Consider the following 20,386-nt stretch of genomic DNA (forward strand, 5'->3'; position numbering starts at 1 on the left):
CAGTAACTACGCTGCACATTTTCTCGCGCCAAGATTTTCGCTGCTCGGACGAACATGATCGAGCCTGGCGTTGCCACTATGACGGTAGTTATTGGATAATCCGTCTGTAGAAATGCCAGTTGTCCTTTGTGAGGATGGATGCCTTGGAAAATGCGCGTCTTATTTATCCATAATATCCTGTTGGAGCTCAAGCGTTTACATAATTAAGAGATAGTCTTTGGGAGTTAGGAACAGAACCCATGTATCTAGCGCAACGCAGCTATTACAGTCTATGTTGCACCTAGGATTCACTTCCATATTTCCTTTCTTTTTTGTACCTGAGTCCTTGAATGAATCTGGCTTAATTCCACTGTTTACTTCGAAATGGAAAACACAATACTCGCCCATCGACGGAGTCTTGCCGAGATGCGAACTGAACTGGACGGACTGGACGCCGCTCTTACCGTCGGTGCGGCAACCAAGCGATCTGAGACGATCTCGTGTGCTCTAAAAGTCGGCACAGACAGTCTCTATGATCTTTCTGCGCTTATTAGTGGTGACTTTGAACTTACTCACGATGATGGACGGCTCAACGTGGCCCTGGACCGCCTCGTCGCGACGTTTGATCACATCACCGAACTTGCAGACAGTCAGCTCGCAGAGGTTGGACGCCTCCACTCTGATGTAAGTGAAGCATGCAGATTACAGCAAGTACACTTGGCGAGCTCTTACTAACTGAATGTCGCAGGCTATCGAGTTGAGAAATGCCAAACTTCGGCCTCTGCAAGATAAGCTTGACGAGTCCAAGTCCGAGTTAGAAGCCCAGCTTACAAGAAATCGAGAAGCCATCACGGCCACCTCCAATACAGTAAATGTCCTACAAGAGTCGGTCGACACGATGAACAGGGCACATCGCTCTCTCCAAGACAAACTATCTGAAGCGGAGAGGGTGCACGACGGTGTCAATATTGCCGTGAGTCTGCCTAGTCCCAGATTGCCTCGATGGAGAAGATATGCATGTGGGTAATGCTCATCATATTGGTATAGGTGAGCATTCTGATACCGATTTGGGGCATTGTCGGTTTAATTGATAACAACGCATCCCCTGGTGCTGTGTTTAATCTGCGCAATTGCGTCAATGAGGCTCGCGACGCACTTCACAGAGAAAAAATGGCCTTGGAAAAGGCGGGGGAGAGCCTCAAGTCTGAAAGACAGCAGCATGTCGAGCTCGAGAATCAAGTCTCGCGGCTGCAGGCTATGCTATCCGAGATCGTACCCTTGGAGAACCAGGTCACAGCGACCATTGAAAAGACGGATATGCTGCAACAAGCCATTATCGTTGTCAAACAGCAGCTGGCTGCTGCTGCTCAACGTGCCGCACAGCTGAGCAATACCGTGTTGATCACAGCCCATGCATCATCCACCAAGCAGGAGATTTGCACTGGTATTCTTGACATAGCTGAGCAGGTGCCTTTGGATTTTAGGAACTCGAATGAAATGAAGCTCCTGCTCAATGAGCTTCTCAGCGGCTATGGGAGCGCAGTTGTTCCGGCGGCCATTGAGAGTCGCGCGAATGAGCTGCTTGGGGTGGCGGCCAAGTATCCGAGCATCGAATGGCATCCCACAGAGGTAGTCACTGAAGCATGATGTAATTTAAGAGGTCAATATCTAGACTACCGAGTTCAAAGACATTGTGGAGATGGTCAGGATAAGCTTTGCTCAGAAAAGATTGGTAGGTACAGGATGAAATAAATATTTGTAACAAGCAAAGCTATCCAAAAGTTAACAAAACAAAACAAGAGTTCTAATTGGTTAAACATGCTGACATCTTGTCAAGCATATACAATCGGAGATCACCTGCAAGAAAAGAGTGTGCTGCCATAACGTAGGCCTTATACTTGATGTATTGAACATTTAGATCAGCTGAGACAAGAGGGTTCCATGTTTTATGGTCACTAAGCCTGTCAACATGCTCGATCAAAACGCCACGCGCGGATAATACTGCCAAGAGACGAGGCTACAGAGAGCAACCAATAGCTTGAGACCACGTAAATATGCAGAATATATAAATGAAACTCTGTGCTACGAGTACATATGTGCCAATCAACCTAGAACAAGCGAATGCATAAAATACACGCATAAGATATGTATTCATTATGCTGGAAACATGAAGGCACTCTGGCTCCCACCTCTCAAGCTCAAGATGTTGTATTGCTGGCAGAATCCCTTGGTATTTGGAGTGCCTTCGGGTTAATACATATCACATTGTTCAAGACGACAATGCTGACAAGATAAAGATTGGCTGGTGCCGATGCTGAAGGCAGTCCCTCAAAACGACATTCCATCTAATCTGTCACACAACCCATTTAGTCGTAGATTGGGGAACATCTATTCTCTCCTAAGATGAATTTATTTGGTGACAGCCTGGGTCGCATTTGAGCAGAGTTCACTCTAGACTTTGCTTTCCAGAGTGAGCCGCGCACCAGACTTTTTCTACTTTGCCAATATTGTCGCTTAGCTCGCCGTCCTTTTTTCCAACGGGTATTAGAAGTGTTGGCTTAGAAATAAATACGAGCTTGGATATGTATGATCCCGCAAGACTATGCATGTTGCGTGATACCATGCGCTAAACTTGTTACTCTTGACCAGTGAAACCCCCGAGATTTTGTGCGAAATCATCAGCGCATTCCGCTTCGCCTGCTTCACCTAGAGCAATCTAGTGTCACACGAGATGTATATTTCCTCATATGCGGAGTAAACGCAGCTTGGAAACGCCAACTTGAGCCAGCCACGCTGATTGATATCGAGGCTCACTAAACTCCAGCTCGGTGCAGAGCTGATCAACATCCCAGAGGCTCAGCTCATCTTCTTTTGGACAAGTTTGTCGATTTTCACTCTAGTTCCACCAGCGGATCCTACAGTTCGCTATGCCGCTATGGATCATAGGCTCCCATGGAGGTGCAGTGGAGTCGCCAGGGATCAGGGGAGGCTGAGCAAACGAATCCAATGGTATTCCAGGCAGTCAAGAAGTATTTGTTACGAGTCTTGAAGGAAAACAATCCTCAATCCAACCCTCCTGGCTCTCCAGATAAAATGGGATGGCGGGGCGTATTTCTTGAGTTATGAAGAGATAGAAGAAGAGGTGTCGGAGAAGCAAGCTCACCGCTGGAAGCTCATCGCACTAATGTAGATTTTAGTTACAGCATTATGTGTTTAAAAAAACGTATGAGAGAGAAAGACAGGCAAAAAGGTTACAAACTTCTCGAGGTAACAAGATATAGGGCTGGTAAGAAGTATGAAGGATGAAAGGAGTGCTGCCTAGGTCTTCAAGCCTCAATCCCTTGTCAGCCAATTCAACACACATAGAGCTACATGAGTTGAATGCACTCTGTCTCTTCTTTCAGCCAATAACAAGACTTGGTCTGCTACATAACCTCCCAACATGCATTAGAACCCCATGTTGTGGAATACTATAGCAATAAAGCCGCGCGCCTGCGACGGGGGTGAGACACAGCGTATTACGCGAGGAAATCAACGACTCCCACCCGAATCTTCGACATGGATTGCGCTCCGGGCCAATCATGTCGACATCAAATAGCTGTTGGTTCGGTGCATACATATTAAATGCCACCATGATAATCAACACCTACTTTCACGTAAATAGGGGAGAGGACTGATAAACCACCACCCACCCAGTCGATTCTGGGCTGTTCTCATCATCATTGTCTCCTAATATCCGGCGAGCAGATGCTGCCTGCATCGCTTTCATTCCCTATACAATCAGGCGCATCTAAATCACTTCGGTAGCAGAGCGAATTCAATCGCTAGAGGCCCGTAATCATGGCTTCACGCACTATCGTGATGTTTCTCTATTTCTTGTTCTTAGGATGCGCCGCAGCCGACGATGGAGACGACTTCTCCAACAACTTGTTCACGGATCTCGGCCCGTACGACACTCTTATCCTCATACAACAGTGTCTCAACTGGTGTATAAATGCTAATGTGATCTACTCTTACAGGCTGCTAGCCCTCTTTGGAGAACGTGTTACTATGCAATTTTTGAGTCAGGCAATGGGAATTTCCGACTGCATTATCCTTTCAATGGCACCTCTAGGCATCGTCACCACTATCGTCGCTGCGATTAGAGTCGGGGGTCCGTCATGGCTCAAAGCGTTGATTGGGAGAGCAACTGAGAACCTCGCGGCTGCTGAACTAGAGCTCATGTCTTCTAGCTCCAATGAGGTGTGTGAGCTCTGGAACGGCAGAGACGTGGTTCGCTGTGCCGGATCAGCTCCTGTTTGGGAGTTCATTTGTTTGCTGCCTCGGACAGGATTACCCAAGAACCCAAAAGTCAAGATAATGAGTTTGGAAGATGCGGAGAACGACCCATACTTCTATATAAAAAGATGTAAGACTCCTTAGATTGTTCACTGACACAAGATTCTGACTTGTTTAGTGCGGAGAAACGAGAGAACCTTTTCGGATAAAATGCGAGCGCTCTTTGGTGTTAATAAACAAGATGGGAGCGCAGAAGATGGCATAAAAGAAAAGTCCAATCCTCAATCAGACGAAGTTATCATTATAAGAAATCTCAAACATGATGTGCCAAATATTTCACACAACCGGCATAGAAATTCTGGTCGCGGCGAGCTATACCTCGCTGCCTGTTTTGGTATACTTTTACAAATCGGCTTCATTTTATACTGCAGCTTCATCGCACAATACTCGAAATTAAAACCCCACTTTCAAAAAGATGATCATGCTGTTGCAAGTTACGCTTTTCCACTTACCATTATTGGCTCGGTGGTTCTGAGCATTGGCATGTTCATTTGCTCTCATGTCGTCGAGAGCAGCACCTTGGAGGAAACCTTTCAGCCAACAGAACATTGGCGAGCCCGGCTTGTATGGTTGCAACAAGAAAAAACTGTCGGCGACCAAGAGTTTAAATCCTTTGCTCTCTATACAGGAGAGGACCAGCCAAACATTATCACTTCGAGCAGAGCGGACCATGGCAAAGATTCTGATGAAAAGCAACGACAGGGCTCAGAAGGGCTGAAAGACTTTACAATCACGACAGTGGTTGGTACAGTTATCAGCCTAGTTGGATATGTTGCTCAGTTCATTGGATTTCGAGGAATGCATTGGTCTGTCTCTGTGGCCTCTTTAATTGCCGTCCTTACAATGGCCACCGTGAGGGCATGGATTCGTCGCGGACTCGCAAAACCCATGTTCTGCCGTGGCCTTCTTCCAGGATTTGAGCTCGACTGGTTTGCGGATTCCTTAAGAACTGTTGGCAATGCGCCTTGGTATAATGATTTGGATGGATCTTCTCAGGAAGAGAATACCAGCTCCTTGAGTGGTGGGAGTACGTCTACCAACCAAGATAAGCTCGTTAAATCGGACGATCAATCTACGGCACAAGAACCCCTTGTTTGCGAGGCTCAAGATTATACCACAATGCGTCAGAGTCTTGCAAAACTTGCAGACTGGCGAGGACCGGTATCGCAAGAAGCCATTGCAGTCAGCTTAGCCATAGAAGCAACCATGAACCTTTTGGATGACAACTTGGGCCTAGAAGATTTTTCTTGGGGCTACAAGATTCAGGATGCATCATTAAACGAGCAAGAGCTGAAGTTCAGGGTGATTAAACAGCCCGACGGCAAATGGAAAGCACACGCAGGAGAAATCGAGGCGGCGCTGTCACTACGACTCTTCTATATTAAGAGTCAACAAGAGACCCAATTATTGGCCAAGGCCATTCATAAATCAGGCAACCCCTTGGACGATGACAAATGGTTGCGGGTGAAGGGGGAAATGCCCGATATGGGATTAAGGATTCTTGGTCCGAATACAATGCAACTATATCGACATCTCGATTGGTGGATACCTACAGATGGACCAGATATTTTGAAAGGTGAAGCGGTGTATAATCCCGCTGAAATTGACCAGAATATCGATTCAGGGAAGCATCAGATCAATACATTTGGAAGCATCGTGCCAGGTTCAACCAAATTCGAACTTGATGAATCGAGAGTGGTAGGGCTTGATCCACGTCATCAATTCAAAGTCGCCACTGGCTCTCATCCGCAGCTTTCGTACCTTTACTATCAAAACTCACAGGTTGGAAAATGGAATTTCAGCATATCAGAAGGAGAAGGCGAGAATTCGAATGACATACTGTGCATACAATCCTTGGATTCGCTGGAAATTCTATACGCCAAAGACATGTTTTCGACATTCATGTGGGCTATGGTAGAATCCCTAGAACGGCCTGTGGGAGGGAAAACATACATAAAAACATCCCAAGCCAAGTTGGAAAATAAAGACTCATGGAGGCGTTTAGGTCTGGAGAACGATGACATCTCCAGACTGGCCGCGGCTATCCAGAGCACAAGCCTATGCAATACACACGATGCTCATATCAGCATTATTACTCCTTTAAGTATACAAAGAAAACTACCTGAGGTAGACAGTATTGTCGAGATGGTGCGGAATTATACTGAGCCGCTCGAGGCACTTCATTTGTGGGCAGATGCGGGTCAAGTATACTTGCAACTCTGCGAGCACTTGAATGCATTTGCAGTTGGAAGTTATACTTATATCAGGGCTGTTGCCGTGTTGGCAACGTTTCGAAAAATACTACAAGAGATGATTAGACGAGAAATGACGGGAGTATACGAATCTCGCTTCGAAGAACAGCTGGCAAAGGCAATGGAAATTGTCGACGCAGAGTTCCAGAATCATCTGGGTTCATTGTGCGAATTGCAAGACACCGATACATGGCAAAAATGCTATCCTAGCGCTGAACGCTTCTTTCTGCTTCAGGATCAAGAGTCAATAATTTCCAATTCCTTCAACGTATACAAAGAAATGGGCCGACAACACCGCAGCAGACCAGACAAGGATGGCGCGAGAGAAAAAGACATCTTTGACAGGACATTCCTCCACTATTGTGCAGCATTCACCTACCATCGGGAGAGATGGTATGAGAATAACAAATATCCAAACGGGTCTGAGCAGTTTCTTCAAAAGATGCGGCGCTGGATCGAGCAAGGAGTCGATATCAACGCCTGCGATATCCGCGGATGGACACCACTGCACTACGCCTGCTGCTGTGCTGGTAGGACGAGCACCCAGGTTGTTCAATTGCTTCTCGAAAAGGGCGCCTCGGTCGATATGCAAGGACGCGAGGGCACAGCGCCGATTCACTGTGCGGCGAGGGCAGGTCATTTAGAGATGGTCGAAATGTTGCTGGAATTCGGAGCCAACATTGACATTGCCGACGGATATGGCAACACCGCCTTGCACGAGGCAGCTTTGAATAGATCTGCTGACATTTTCGAAACTCTGTGCAAACGCGGCTGTCAGAAAAGGCGAAATAAGCATGGACGAGCAGCCATTCATATAGCGGCAATGAGAGGACTCTCTTCCGCAGTCAACCACTTGGGAGACTACGCCAACTCCATAGACAGTCAGAAAAAGGCACCCCTTTACCTTGCTGTCGAATACGGTCACAAAGATTTCGTGCAACAACTCCTGAAGTTGCCACAGGTCGAAGTAAATGCCAGGGGTTACCGGGACCTTACGCCGCTTCAAGTCGCTTGTAAGAAAGGCTACGACAGCATCACCGAGATTCTTCTCGATGCAGGCGCTGATATAGAAATCCTAAGTGATGACGGCAAAACACCTTTACTCCATGCTGTACAAGAGCAGATGGAAAGCACTGTCAAGTTACTCACAACAAGAGGCGCCAATGTCAACTTCATCCATCTTGGAACTACAGCGCTGCACACAGCCGCACAAATGGGATACTCTGCCATCTTTGAGTATCTATTAGAGGGAGGGGCGGATATCCATGCGGGAGTAGAAACGGCTGCAGGGACACCACTGCATGCGGCGTGTACCATGATTGATGGTAATCCCATGATACAACGTCTCATAGATTTGGGAGCTGTGATTGATGAGACTAATGAAGAGGGCCAAACTCCACTGCATGTTGCAGCGCTATACGGCAAGCCAGCGAACCTAAAACTGCTCATCGACAAGGGTGCAAATATAGAAGCCAGAGACGGTAGAGGCCGAACACCCGCCCTCTTTATGTCTTTTGAGGAGCAGCGAAAAGAGTGTCTCCGAGTGTTGATAAAGCATGGCGCGGGTGTAAACGTCGCTGATCACGAGGGCAGAACTCCGCTATATCTCGCAGCCGGGGACGAGACTATGGAAGACTTCGTCCCAGAGTTACTCGAAGCTGGCGCTGCCGTTGACGTGGCCGTCGATGATGGTTATACCCCATTGCATCAGGCAGCATATTTCAAATGTACCAAGGCTATAAAAGCACTCGTTGAACACGGAGCCAATACCGAAGCGGTGAACACTGACGGAGAAACGCCACGAATGATTGCAGAAAGAGTAGGTCTGTCTGACTGGTGGAGGGAAAACATACCACCATCTAGGGAGTGGTGGAGGGTATCATCGGTGAAGCTTGCAGCATAAAATGCTACATTATTATACAGGATTTGGATCAATTAGTGCCTCCCATGTACAATAAACATAAGATATTATTCTCTTTCAATGCAAGTAGCAGTCAGCTGCTGAATCTCTCTTCCGCTCATGACAGAAAATAGAAGCAGGCTTCAAAAGAGCCAAGAGTCTCAAGCTCAGCCCTAATCCGTCTTGTTTCCCGATTTGGCAATGACCCAAGACTTGGCGCAGGCGATCCCTCCATTCAGCCCACCGTACGGAGTAATCAAATAACATGACCAGCGAGAACCGAGAGAAAGTTGGAAGAAAAACAGTTGAGCCTCATAATCTTGAGTCAGTGACAGCTCCAATGCTTACTCTGTCGCGGCCCAACTCCCCTCCGAGGTGCGTCAAGAAGAGACCGGTCAAGCTTTGATGCTTCTATTCATGCATGTTAAATTAGTTTTCTACCGCTGCTACTCTAGAAACCGACCAGCTCGATTTTTTAGTCATTCAGCTGAGGCAGACAAAGACTGACAGCAAACAAGCCTTTTTCAGCGTCAAATACTAGCCATTTCAGCCTCAATCCGTGTCTCTCTCACACACACCCTCCGATAACAACCAATAAGCATATAGCAATACACTACATCTTCACACCCAAATACATGCATCTTCACACACAATAGGCAATAGACAACACAACCTATCAGTAAAACGCATTGCCTAACCTCCTTCAACAACATCCAAACCACCACGCCACTAAACCCCATCCGTGATTGACCCCAGAACTAGCCTAGACATGATCCGACCAAGTGCCCCTTTTTTTCTATTCCTTCAATAGGTTGCTAAGTCGCGCTAGAGTGAATCCCAACTTCAGCTGCCGGACGGGTTGCAGGGAAGCGACATTACTCAGGATCAACCCTACCGCACGATGGCTGGACTAGGGGAACAGCGTGGCTTCAGCAACTGGGTTGAGCAAGCGGTCTGGAGTTCCAATACGCTCAATATACGCCTAGCTAGGCTAACTCGGCATATAAACCGCGTCTAATCTAAGGACGGAGTATATAGTCGTATGAGTAGGAATATAAACCGTCAATGCCCTCGATGAAACAAGAAGGATCTACAATCGTTTCAGTTCAGTTCTAGTCACTCACTCCAAGCACTTATACAAGCATCAACATCACTCGCTTGATCAAATCTCGATACTACCAACTTCGTTCACCCAACACTCGAATTCAACTCAACCAATAACCAACACTTCAAGATGCACTCCAACGCGGTCCTCCTCCTCACCTTTGTCGCCTCGGCCTCTGCCGCCATTGACTTCATGGCCATCCCCCACGTCCGCCGTGAACTCAACCTCCCCCGCGCAACCCCCATCAACGAGATCCGCGACTCCGATCCCAGCAAATGCGCCTCCGAGGCCCTCAGCTTCGTCAAGACCATCCCTACGCCTCCCCCCGCGATCGTCTCCGACCTCAGCAAGAACCCTCAGACCGACCCCTGCAAAGTCAGCTTCCCGTCCAGCCTCAGCGCCGAGTACTCCTCCTACAGCTCCGAGGTGGTCTCTTGGCTCAACGGCCACAAGGACGAGCTTACCTCTCTCGCCTCGGACTGCTCTGTTCTCAGCTCCTACACTAGCATCGCCAACGTCTGCACTGCTGGTGGTGATTCTTCTGGCTCTGGCTCTGGCCCCAACACTGCCTCTGCTGCTCCCACTGAGTCTGGTGCTGGTTCTGCCACCAAAACTGCTGGAGATGCGGCCAAGTCTACCAACGGTGTTGCCGCTCGTGAGACTGGCATGGCTCTCGCAGCCCTTGCTGCTGCCGGCATTGCTGCCATTCTGTAAACGACTTCATTGAGAATATGAAAGGATGAAACGAGACATTTCTATCATGTATATCATCATAGCGAGATTGAAACATGCTTATCGATGACTATGGGTCGGCTTTTGAAAGGAATTTCACTGTAACTATTTTAATAAGACAATACATTAATAAAAAGTGAGCCATCAATGGCATAGAAAGTTGTCATACTTTGGGAAATTTTGGATCTTAATTCGATGACGCGGGAGTGCAATCCCGTGTGTGGCTGCTTACGGATAAAGTCCTCATAGTCAGAAGCTCAAGATACGAGATCTGGACTTAATTTCTTTGTTATTGACATAGAGTGTCAGGCAAGATTCACGAGCGTGAAACACAAGATGTTCTTGCCTCAAGAACAGCGTGTACCTAGCCAATATACATTTGAGTGCCAAAGTCTGTGAAAACAAAATGGGAATTATACATGAACTTGAGAAGCACTTTATTCCATCCCCAGGTTAACAAGTTCCACACAATTGAATAAGGTCGGCAATCATAATTGTAGCCATGAAAATCGAGTCCGTTAGTTGCCTAACGAGCTATCATCCTCTATATCGTCACAGTAAGACTATGGGAATATTACTCATAACATTATATACCTGTATCTTGTAGATTCCATTATGGAAGTTATATTTGTGATTAAGAGGATCGGTAAAGCTGTAATAGTTGTGTAGGCCCCCTTATAGATAGAAAAGCATTGAGGCACTTCTTTGGTGATACTTAACCCAATATTGTTAGTTGAGACTCTGGAACTTTCCCTCTCAACGGTATTCTGCATAACGCAGATACCCAACTTAGCTGAATGTATCATAGAGGCAAGCTCTCAGCTTGAATGAATCAATGAAGCCGGGACTAGGTAATCGCAGCTTAGTAGCTACATAGTTTTCAAATCATCTTCCACCTTTCTATCACATCAACCAATGTCCAAATGTCCACAGCGTATTGGCCTTCTTGAATGGTAGGTGCCATGTCACCAACACACTCAATCCCCCCCAGATCAAACGCCTCAATGCCTTCTGCTTTAGCCTCTACCCAAACTCATTCGATGCTACCAGAGTTCAAAGATTAATCAACGTATTAGAAACTGTTTTAAATACCTATTCAACCAGACAATAGACCGACTACCCCACAATCAACCTCCCAACCATGCAGCTCTTTGTAAGTTTTGGTGCAGTGCAGGACGCAGCAAAAACATGGAGAATCATATTCACGTAAATCCCTCTTCTACGCCATCTAAGTAGTAGTCGATTGGCCCCTTGCGCCTTTTACTCTTCCGTCTCCTCAATCTCCTCCTGAGCCTCTTGCATTTCCTCGTCCTTTTCTTCTTCCTCTTCCTCTTCCTTGGCCTCCTCCTCGGGTGTTGCCAAGTCGACATCGGCGGCGACGCCACCCTCGGTTTCCAGGTTCAGCCACTCGTCCCATTCGGGGAACAGCTCAGCATCGTCATCCGGAACACCAATCAGCTTGGCTACCCGGCCCTTCTTGTTCTTCTCCAAGCTCTCCTTCCAGGCCTTTGCCGCGGATGTGGCCAGACTAGGCTTGTACGTCTGGGCAAAGAGAGTGGCCTCTACTGATCGTCCAGTCTTGGTCAGGATTTCCACGCATCGGTCAATGTCGCCTATTAACCAGGATGCTGAGAATGCCACGTTGTGGGCGTTTGCCTCTTCGGCCTGAGCAACCAGTTTGGCAAGGCCCTCCTTGTCACCTGTTGATGAATACACAAGGAGAAGAGATCCGAGATCCTTGGCGTGAGTAAAGCACTCAGCAGCCAAACCAACATCCCACGCGGTCAGGGCAGCATCTCCGACAGTCTTCCACTTGTGCTCGGCGTCAGCCTGTCGGGCCAGATCCAGAGCAATAGCGAGTTGGTTCAGGGCCAGCGCCAACTCAAATTTGTGCTCGGGATCAGTTGCAACTTCTAGAGCTAGGTCCTTGTGTCCCTGGCCCTCCAAGAATCGTGCAACCTTGTTCAGCTGATCAGCCGGAATTGTCGGTAGCAACTCGGCAGCCGTTTCCATATCCTCACGCAGAACCAGCGTCTGGTACTCGAGGACGGGCTGTGACAGGGCGAAGGAGGTGACGTTGACATCCTTATCGGCAAGGTAGATACGAGAGTCTCTCTGGATGTAGCCAAGGACGTACATGGGCTTGTCGAAGTGAGAGATGGTGTAGGTCTGGTCGCCGACCAGGTAGTTGAGTCGGTTTGTGCTGTTGGTGTAGATGAAGCAATCACCAACCCACTCACCAGTTCGAATGCTGTACTCAAAATATTAGTTATCAGAAGAGCTCACGTGTAAATCGGAAGAAGCCCGTCAGTACTTACGTCTCGTTGACATCGGTGATGACTTCAAAGGCAGACTCAACGCCGTCCTCCTCAACTTGGCCTGACTGCACGGCCTCGACGTAGTTCTCGCGGGAGAAGCGCAAGACATAAAATGAATCCTCGCAAGCAATGGCTACCAGCTCGCCGCTTTCTGACCAGTAGACCTGCTTAGGCTCAACCTCGATTCTGCGAACAAGACCACCAGTAGCCCAGTCAAAAAAGGAGACACCACCCTGGCCAGTAACACCCAAGAGAACACCTCCAGTAAGACCTTCGGCCTGGAAGCCAACGTCCAGACCTCCGCTCTTCTCCACAAAGTTCTTGAAAATCTTGACGCTCATGGCCGACTCTCGAATGGCAAAGTCGTTGCTGTTTTCCTTTGAGGCCCACACAAAGTCCATGGCAGAACCAAAGGCCTTGTTTCTCCAGGCCAATGCCGTGTAGATGATGTATTCACCGTCACCGCAGACGGCAACGAATCGGCCATTCGGCGAGTGAATCAGTGTCTGAGTATACACTTCGCAAGTTCCGAGATCCTTGGTGGGTAATGAAATGGGTTCGTTATCTTTGACAGAGGCATCGCCCTTGATGATGGAAGACACGACTTCGTTTTGCTTGGCCCAGATCAGCTTACCAGATGGGTCCATGGACACGGCGGGTTCCTCGCGTCCGAGCTTGATCACGACAGCACCATCGTCATATCCAACAGCAACACCCTGCTTGCCCTTCTGGTAAGAGGCACACCAAGCTCTTTCTAAGCTGTAGCTCAGCGACTGCTCCAGTCTGTAAGTATTGGCATGCCATAGTTTGATGGTGCCGTCTTCGGAACCAGAAATGATGACTGGCAGTTCTGGGTGGTAGCAGGCGAAGGAGACATTGTTGGTGTGGCCCTCGAGAGTGGCGATGAGGGACTTGGTGGTGTAGTCCCAGATCTTGACTGTTCGGTCGTCGGAGGTGGTGAGGAGGTAGGGCTTATCGGAGTGGGGGTAGTAGTCGACATGGTTGACTCCCTTGGTCTCATGGGCCTCGAGGGTGAAGTTGGCGGTGCCCGATCCCAAGCTCCAAATCTTGACGGTTCGATCCAAGCAGGCCGAGGCAAAGGTGTTGGTGTCCTTGGGGTTAATAGCGAGTCCCATGACATAGTGGCTGTGGCCCTCGAAGACCTGGACACATTTCCAACCCTTGTCCCAGTCCCAGAGCTTGATGCTCATATCATCGGAGGCGGTAAGAACAAATGGCAGCGTGGGGTGCACGCAGATGGCTCTAATGTAATCAGGGTGCGCCTCGAAGGAGGTGATCTTTTCGGAGGTGTTGTAGTTGTAGACTCGCAGCTGGAAGTCATCTGATCCACAGACTATCCAGTTCTTTCGCGCAACGAATCGACCAGCTCGAACGGGGACATCTGTAAGCTCGAAAGACTTGACGATTTGCTGTGTCTCGTATGACCAAATGTTGACATGGCCTGTGGAGAAGGGCGTATTAGCGGCAACTTGGTTCAATGGTGCATCTCAGGTGCTGTGACATACCGCTATATAGGGTGGTGAGGATCCATGGCTCCTGCGGGTGGAAGTCGATGCCCTTGACTCGCTCGCTGCGGGCATAAAGCTGGCGCTATTGTCACGAAGCAATAGTCAGTAACGTGGTTGTAGAAACGAAGGGGTAAGCTCCGTCAGTGAGCATCGTTTAACAGAAGAGGGCCAGCGACTCGGTGTCAAGCCAGCGAGGCGAACAAGGGGGGAGAGACTGGTCGCAAGGCGGGTTGAGGGCCCAATGTGCTAGCAACTGACCTTGACGTCCAATCTCATGTTTGCGGCTTGATCCTTCTAAGGTTCCGGTCTCGCAGTTGTGGACAAAGTCGTGGTCGCGGTCGACAGAGGATGTGGGTGAAGGAGATCGCGGGGTGAATCGAAGTCGACGAGCTCCCACATATGACGCCGAGGCCGTGCGGAATGTCGAAGGCGGTGGAACAATTGCTGGATGAAGACGAGCCGGGCAGAGTCTGCTGTCTCTGGAGCTTGTTGTCGTCGTCGGGAGTCGATTTGCAGCAGACACGGCAGCTTTCAATTGGGCTTGACCAGCTTCTCGAAAATGTGTCCTGCTGGCGCTATCGAGGTACGAGCCAGGTATATTGCCAGGTGGTCAGCCAGGAAGAGGTTGAAGCCTGATATGTCAGGCATCAGCTATCAGTTTGGACCCTGTGGTGTGGTCAGTGCTGCTAGTGTTTGGGGGACAATAAAAGGTACAAGCAAACTGCGTGACGTGGCGCCCAAAATGCGCTACTGAGCAAGTACCTTTTCAGCGTCTCTGGAGCAGCCCACTTTGGCTGGAAAAGGGGGAAAGCTGGCACTTTTTTCACTTTACGTCAAATTGTAGGGTAGGAGAGTTGAATGGAAAGAGATGCTACGACAAGCCATGAGACGACGAATATTTGATCGAGAGGTAGATGCGCCTGATGAAATGATGGTGATGATGAATTCTATTAATGGCACTTGATGTAGATGATGTATATTGTTTCTATTCAAAGATGCGTATCATGTTGCGATTTGATCTATCACGTCGTAGGTATTATTGTAGCCATTTGAGCTCGGAGCGCTTTCACAAAATGTGTTCCTAACATCACTCAACCAACACATACATATCTACGGAAAAATATATCCACGTGCATCAAGACAAGATCCATCTCATTTAAATCAGCACTACCCATCGCAGCCCAACATATCGGATATCGGGAGTTGTAGTTACTTTGATGCTCGAGACTGTCACATGCAGAGACACTCATGCTGGTGTTCAACACCAACAGCAATCGATATCCACAATGTACATGTCCGTGTACATGGACCTATACTCCATAAATGCACCGGAGAGATACATAGACGCAGCCTCCATCTGCTCATCTACTATAAAAAGAAAGAAAGGAAAACACCGAGGTATACGTACTAGCTGTAGAGTTCATTGCAAAAGCACCACAAGTCACAAGCCACTGGCTGCCCACCCACCCATTACGCATGTCCGTGGCTGCGCATCTTGGTTTGCCATCGCCATGGTGTATTGGGTGTGGAACCAGGAACGGCTGCTCAACCCTCCATGACGTATCATCTTCAGCTTGGTCATGGTGCTGTAAGACCTACTCGTACTCGTACCTGAGGTATCATTGAGGTACTGCCTCATCTGGTAGTAGAGGTCAATAGATTGTACCTTAGGCACTCAACACATCAGTTGTCCTTTCATCCCATCAATTGTTCCTCAAATCACCGTCAGATGAAGATGAAACTTTCCAGCCCTGATGGGCCAATTCGTCCGAACCCAATGCAGACAAATGAATCGTGTTACACTCTAGCCCAAATGCAACGTCGACCAGGTCCAGCCTCTCCCGCTTCATGACACGAAACAATAAAGCCAAAAAGAAAGAAAAAAGGGCCGGGTTTGAGCCTCCATGCAAAAAACCCACCGAATGGTCAACCGAATCGTTACAAATCGTTACAAATACACGCACTGTGCAATGTAGAACTCGATGCTTCGTCCAACGCGCTATGAGCCGTTGCACAGCGCTAGGCCAGACATTGTACCGAGCGTCCTGCAGCACGCACAGTGCCCGTCAAACGGAGAGCGCTAGCGCCCGCTGCAGACTGTAGGTACAAGGAAGGGACATGGCAATGCAAGCTGATATCAAAAAGAAAAAAGGAATTTGAAGATTTGAAACACACAAGAGAGTAACTATACGCACAAAATAGCTATCATCTGTCCGCATAAATGGTGTTCATGCTATTGATCTGTGTGTAAATATTCATTGTGCAGTCCCTGTATTTTGTGATACTTACCCGCTACAAGCAGGTTCAGGGACCGGGTTGCGGGAAGCGACCTGCTGCCCCAGATTCCTCAATTCGCTAGGCACTACGGAGTAAAGTACAAGGCAGTGCTTCGCCTCCTCCTGATTGTCGACGTCTGTTGTAATGGAAGGATTTACTCGTAATTAATATATATCCATGGCTGATGTGGCTTTTGCTTTTCCTCCCACCCACTCACCCCTCACTTGCAGCCTCATTATCTACATCTGAATCTCTGTGCCGTTGTTATTCTTCTTTACGGCTGTATTGATCCAGTTCTCTTCGGAGTTTAGAGCCACCAGACGGGCTGCTATTATTACTCGCAGTCCTCACCTCACTTAATATTAGCTTTGAACCACAAAAAATAGGGGCATCTCCATCCCCCAGCCGCCATCCCTCACTCACTCAAACCAAGTGGATTCATCCAATCCTCACCTCGAGTTCGACGTCTGCGGGGTTGTTTGATTGGCCTGCAACCACAGGCCAAAACACGCCCGTCACATCGCCTCCGGCCTGCTGCATCAGAAGCGGCTGCTTCCCGTCTGGTCCTTTCGATACCTCGTCAGCTGCTTATCTATCGGCCGGATTAGCCTCTCTACCGACTATCATCTATCAGATCCGTTCCTTCACCTTCACCTCCCGTCTTCCAACTTGCATCACATTGCTCCATCATTCCATTCTAGCATCCCTATCCGTTGAGCGGTCGTACCGGGAACCGTCACCATGTCGTGGAAGCTGACCAAGAGTATGTCTCTCCTTTTCCAATTGTCCCCAACGTCTTGTTGTCGTTCGACACCTTCTTGGAACCCGCTGCCGCCGGCAATGAGACTAACTGGCCTTGCGCAGAACTCAAAGATACGCATCTCGGCCCGCTGAGCGCGTTTTCCCGGTCGCCGTCGACTTCTACCATCACCGACAAAGATGAAAAGGGGACGAGCCCAGGCGCCACCACGCCGACTAGCGAGAGCGCTACTGGTAAGCTACCGGCGACTGATGCATTCTAGATGGTGATTCTGACTGCTCTTGACCTCACTGTAGGCGCCTCAGACGACTTGACGCAAGCGCCCGTTATTAAGAAGCCCGGTATCTTGGTCGTTACCATCCACGAAGGCAAGGGCTTCTCCCTTCCCGAGGAACATCGAGGCGCTTTTTCGTCCAGCCACCAGAGCTCGCGCTCTTCGGGCAGCGCCTTGTCCGGCTCTGTCCGTCCAGACTCTCAGCGCGTTGCTGGGTCATACTCAAACGGAGCAAGACCGCACTCTTCCGGCGGCGGATTCGGCTCGATTCCCACTAACCATGGGCGCATTTCCGGCAAATATATGCCCTATGCGCTGATCGATTTCGACAAGGTGCAGGTGTTTGTCAATTCGGTCGAAGGAAACCCCGAGAACCCTCTGTGGGCAGGTTCAAATACCCAATACAAGTTTGACGTTTCCAGAGTGACAGAGCTGGTGATCCATCTGTACATGCGGAACCCTGCTGCCCCTCCCGGGTCTGGACGAAGCCAGGACATCTTCCTTGGCGTGGCCCGGATAAACCCCCGATTTGAAGAGAGGCAACATGTGGCCGAGGACTCCAAGGCAAGCAAGAAAGATCGCGAAAAGGCAGCCGAGGCTCAGCGCCAAAAGGGAGAAGGCCATGCCGGCGTTGACTGGGTTGACATCCAGTACGGCACGGGCAAGATCAAGGTTGGCGTTGAGTTTGTCGAGACACGGGCTGGAAAGCTCAAGATTGAAGACTTTGAACTGCTCAAGGTTGTAGGCAAGGGCAGTTTTGGCAAGGTAATGCAGGTACGCAAGAAGGACACCAACCGAATCTATGCGTTGAAGACGATTCGAAAAGCGCACATCATTTCCCGATCGGAAGTTGCCCATACGTTGGCCGAACGGTCTGTGCTGGCGCAGATAAACAATCCCTTCATCGTCCCCCTCAAGTTTAGCTTCCAATCGCCCGAGAAGCTGTATTTCGTCCTCGCCTTTGTCAACGGAGGAGAACTCTTCCACCACCTGCAAAAAGAGCACCGTTTCGATGTTAATCGGTCGAGATTTTACACTGCTGAGCTTCTCTGTGCTTTGGAATGCTTGCATGGTTTTAGTGTTATTTACCGAGACCTGAAGCCGGAGAATATCTTGCTTGACTATCAAGGCCACATTGCACTGTGTGATTTTGGCCTGTGCAAGCTTGACATGAAGGACGAAGACCGGACCAACACGTTTTGCGGCACGCCGGAGTATCTTGCTCCTGAACTTTTGTTGGGCCAAGGATACAACAAGACAGTCGACTGGTGGACTTTGGGTGTTTTGCTTTACGAAATGTTGACGGGACTTCCTCCGTTCTACGATGAGAATACAAACGAGATGTACAGAAAGATTCTGTCAGATCCTTTGAATTTCCCTCCTGGCGACGTGGTGCCTCCGGCTGCCAGAGACCTTTTGACCAGCCTGCTTAACAGAGACCCGAAGAAGCGACTTGGCGCTAATGGCTCATCCGAGATCAAGGCTCATCCGTTTTTCCATGGCATTGACTGGCACAAACTCTTGCAGCGCAAATATGAGCCTACGTTCAAGCCCAGCGTGGTAAGTATTATTTCCGAGTTTGTGTGAATAAGTTCCAATGCTAATTCGTGATCCCAGACGGATGCCATGGACACGGCCAATTTCGACCAGGAGTTTACCAGCGAGGCTCCCCAGGATTCATATGTGGACGGCCCGCTGCTGTCACAGACGATGCAAGATCAATTCCAAGGATTCAGCTACAACCGCCCCATTGCAGGCCTCGGGGATGCCGGCGGCAGTCTTAGAGATCCGTCGTTTGTGGGCAGCCTTAACAACCCCTAAGCATTTGGACATGATGTATTATTTTCGGCGAATACCAATTTGAGTTGAGACTAGACCTAGAAGCATGATTTGGAGCGAAAACAAGACAAGGCAAGGGTGGTTGGACGAAGACAGCGTTGGTTGTGCTGCGTGCATAACGTAGAGAGCGACGAGCGTCTTTTGGACTTTTGCACGATGGAAGCGCACGCACAGACAGACAGACACGGGAAAGGGGATCCATATTTGGCTTGAACAATGCATGATGAACCATACGTTATGGAGTTTAGCAGGAAATCATGACAGGAGTTGTCTTCTTTTTTTACTTTTTTCATCACTTTTTTTTATATTTTTTTTAAAATTCGTTGTCTTGTACTGTTGGAAGATTCAGCTCAGGGCAGATTGACTGAGGAGATGCAGGCATCATTGGAAAAGGGTTGATTCAAGCTGCTTTATTACAAAGATGTTGTCGAGTGAAGCGTGTATCAGAGTTTGGTTTGTTGATGATATTGTTGGTACTTAGTTTTTATAATTATATCCTCTTGTTCTATTTATTTGAATGAATTCAATTGCTATAATTGAAGTACAGAGTTGAGCATTGTCGGTTGAGCTGTATTAATGTCTTGTAATTCCGGACTCTTGTGCCACCGGAGAAATAGACAAGGTACCTAGAAGCTCCCTGAGAATCGAATCGAATCAAATCAAATCAGCGGGCTGCAATGCAGCACATGCAAGTGCTGATTTGACTATACGTGCCTAAATAAACTGCCCGACTGACTCTAATCTGACTGATTGATTGTTAAAATCTCTAGGTCATCCATTTGCAGAGTTCATAACAGTAAGCGGGGCAACCTGCTTACCAAAGCACGCCAAGCAGCGCGGCAACTGGCCAGCCAAGTTCCAAAAAAGGTTCTCAGTGAGGTCATTAGTGAGGGGCAACAGGCGCAAAGCTGGTGCCAGCTTCGCCTGGATAGCTCCATCAATGCGCTGAGCTTCGGTTCCCCTCCAGCCAGCAAGAGGCCAGACAGACGCCACAGTCATTCGTTGTCTCGTCTGGTGCTATTTTCTGCTTCTTCCTTTTCCATCCTTCTTCTCCCATCCTCGCATTATCGTGAGGCATTTCGA

At 48.7% G+C, this 20,386-nt stretch overlaps 7 protein-coding genes across 7 annotated transcripts; 6 read left to right on the plus strand and 1 right to left on the minus strand.

Moving 5' to 3' along the window:
* Window positions 1-191: 191 nt before the first annotated feature.
* On the plus strand, window positions 192-2,039 carry M431DRAFT_510309 (hypothetical protein). The gene is made up of 3 exons (XM_024919446.1): window positions 192-663; window positions 728-952; window positions 1,027-2,039. The coding sequence occupies exons 1-3, from the start codon at window positions 364-366 to the stop codon at window positions 1,624-1,626; spliced, it is 1,125 nt and encodes a 374-aa protein (XP_024771780.1). The 5' UTR covers window positions 192-363; the 3' UTR covers window positions 1,627-2,039.
* A 1,990-nt stretch (window positions 2,040-4,029) lies between these two features.
* M431DRAFT_56708 (hypothetical protein) lies at window positions 4,030-5,277 on the plus strand (the record flags this gene model as incomplete). Its single annotated transcript, XM_024921493.1, has 2 exons — window positions 4,030-4,387; window positions 4,547-5,277. Coding segments are annotated over 2 exons (1,089 nt in total), but the record flags the coding sequence as incomplete, so codon positions are not given.
* A 2,115-nt stretch (window positions 5,278-7,392) lies between these two features.
* Window positions 7,393-7,833, plus strand: M431DRAFT_91098 (hypothetical protein; the record flags this gene model as incomplete). Its single annotated transcript, XM_024924218.1, has 1 exon — window positions 7,393-7,833. A coding segment is annotated over one exon (441 nt), but the record flags the coding sequence as incomplete, so codon positions are not given.
* Window positions 7,834-7,914: 81 nt separating this feature from the next.
* M431DRAFT_44122 (hypothetical protein) lies at window positions 7,915-8,367 on the plus strand (the record flags this gene model as incomplete). Its single annotated transcript, XM_024915202.1, has 1 exon — window positions 7,915-8,367. A coding segment is annotated over one exon (453 nt), but the record flags the coding sequence as incomplete, so codon positions are not given.
* Window positions 8,368-9,703: 1,336 nt separating this feature from the next.
* M431DRAFT_497409 (hypothetical protein) lies at window positions 9,704-10,288 on the plus strand (the record flags this gene model as incomplete). The annotated part of the gene is made up of 1 exon (XM_024917588.1): window positions 9,704-10,288. The coding sequence occupies one exon, from the start codon at window positions 9,704-9,706 to the stop codon at window positions 10,286-10,288; it is 585 nt and encodes a 194-aa protein (XP_024771784.1).
* A 1,278-nt stretch (window positions 10,289-11,566) lies between these two features.
* Window positions 11,567-14,429, minus strand: M431DRAFT_497410 (hypothetical protein; the record flags this gene model as incomplete). The annotated part of the gene is made up of 4 exons (XM_024917589.1): window positions 11,567-12,557; window positions 12,625-14,086; window positions 14,151-14,235; window positions 14,412-14,429. 4 exons carry the CDS (start codon window positions 14,427-14,429, stop codon window positions 11,567-11,569), a joined length of 2,556 nt encoding a protein of 851 aa, XP_024771785.1.
* Window positions 14,430-17,171: 2,742 nt separating this feature from the next.
* On the plus strand, window positions 17,172-19,285 carry M431DRAFT_484185 (hypothetical protein; the record flags this gene model as incomplete). The annotated part of the gene is made up of 4 exons (XM_024916183.1): window positions 17,172-17,193; window positions 17,295-17,423; window positions 17,487-19,024; window positions 19,082-19,285. The coding sequence occupies 4 exons, from the start codon at window positions 17,172-17,174 to the stop codon at window positions 19,283-19,285; spliced, it is 1,893 nt and encodes a 630-aa protein (XP_024771786.1).
* Between the last annotated feature and the right edge of the window lie 1,101 nt (window positions 19,286-20,386).

The sequence above is a fragment of the Trichoderma harzianum genome (genome assembly GCF_003025095.1).
Source record: "Trichoderma harzianum CBS 226.95 unplaced genomic scaffold M431scaffold_10, whole genome shotgun sequence".
Classification (NCBI taxonomy): domain Eukaryota; kingdom Fungi; phylum Ascomycota; class Sordariomycetes; order Hypocreales; family Hypocreaceae; genus Trichoderma; species Trichoderma harzianum.

Bases quoted from the DNA above. Each gene is read 5' to 3' on its own strand.
- M431DRAFT_510309 (XM_024919446.1), top strand. From the start codon at position 364: ATGGAAAACACAATACTCGCCCATCGACGGAGTCTTGCCGAGATGCGA. The intron at 664-727 runs GTAAGTGAAGCA...TGAATGTCGCAG, and splicing joins TTGGACGCCTCCACTCTGAT to GCTATCGAGTTGAGAAATGC. The intron at 953-1,026 runs GTGAGTCTGCCT...ATATTGGTATAG, and splicing joins ACGACGGTGTCAATATTGCC to GTGAGCATTCTGATACCGAT.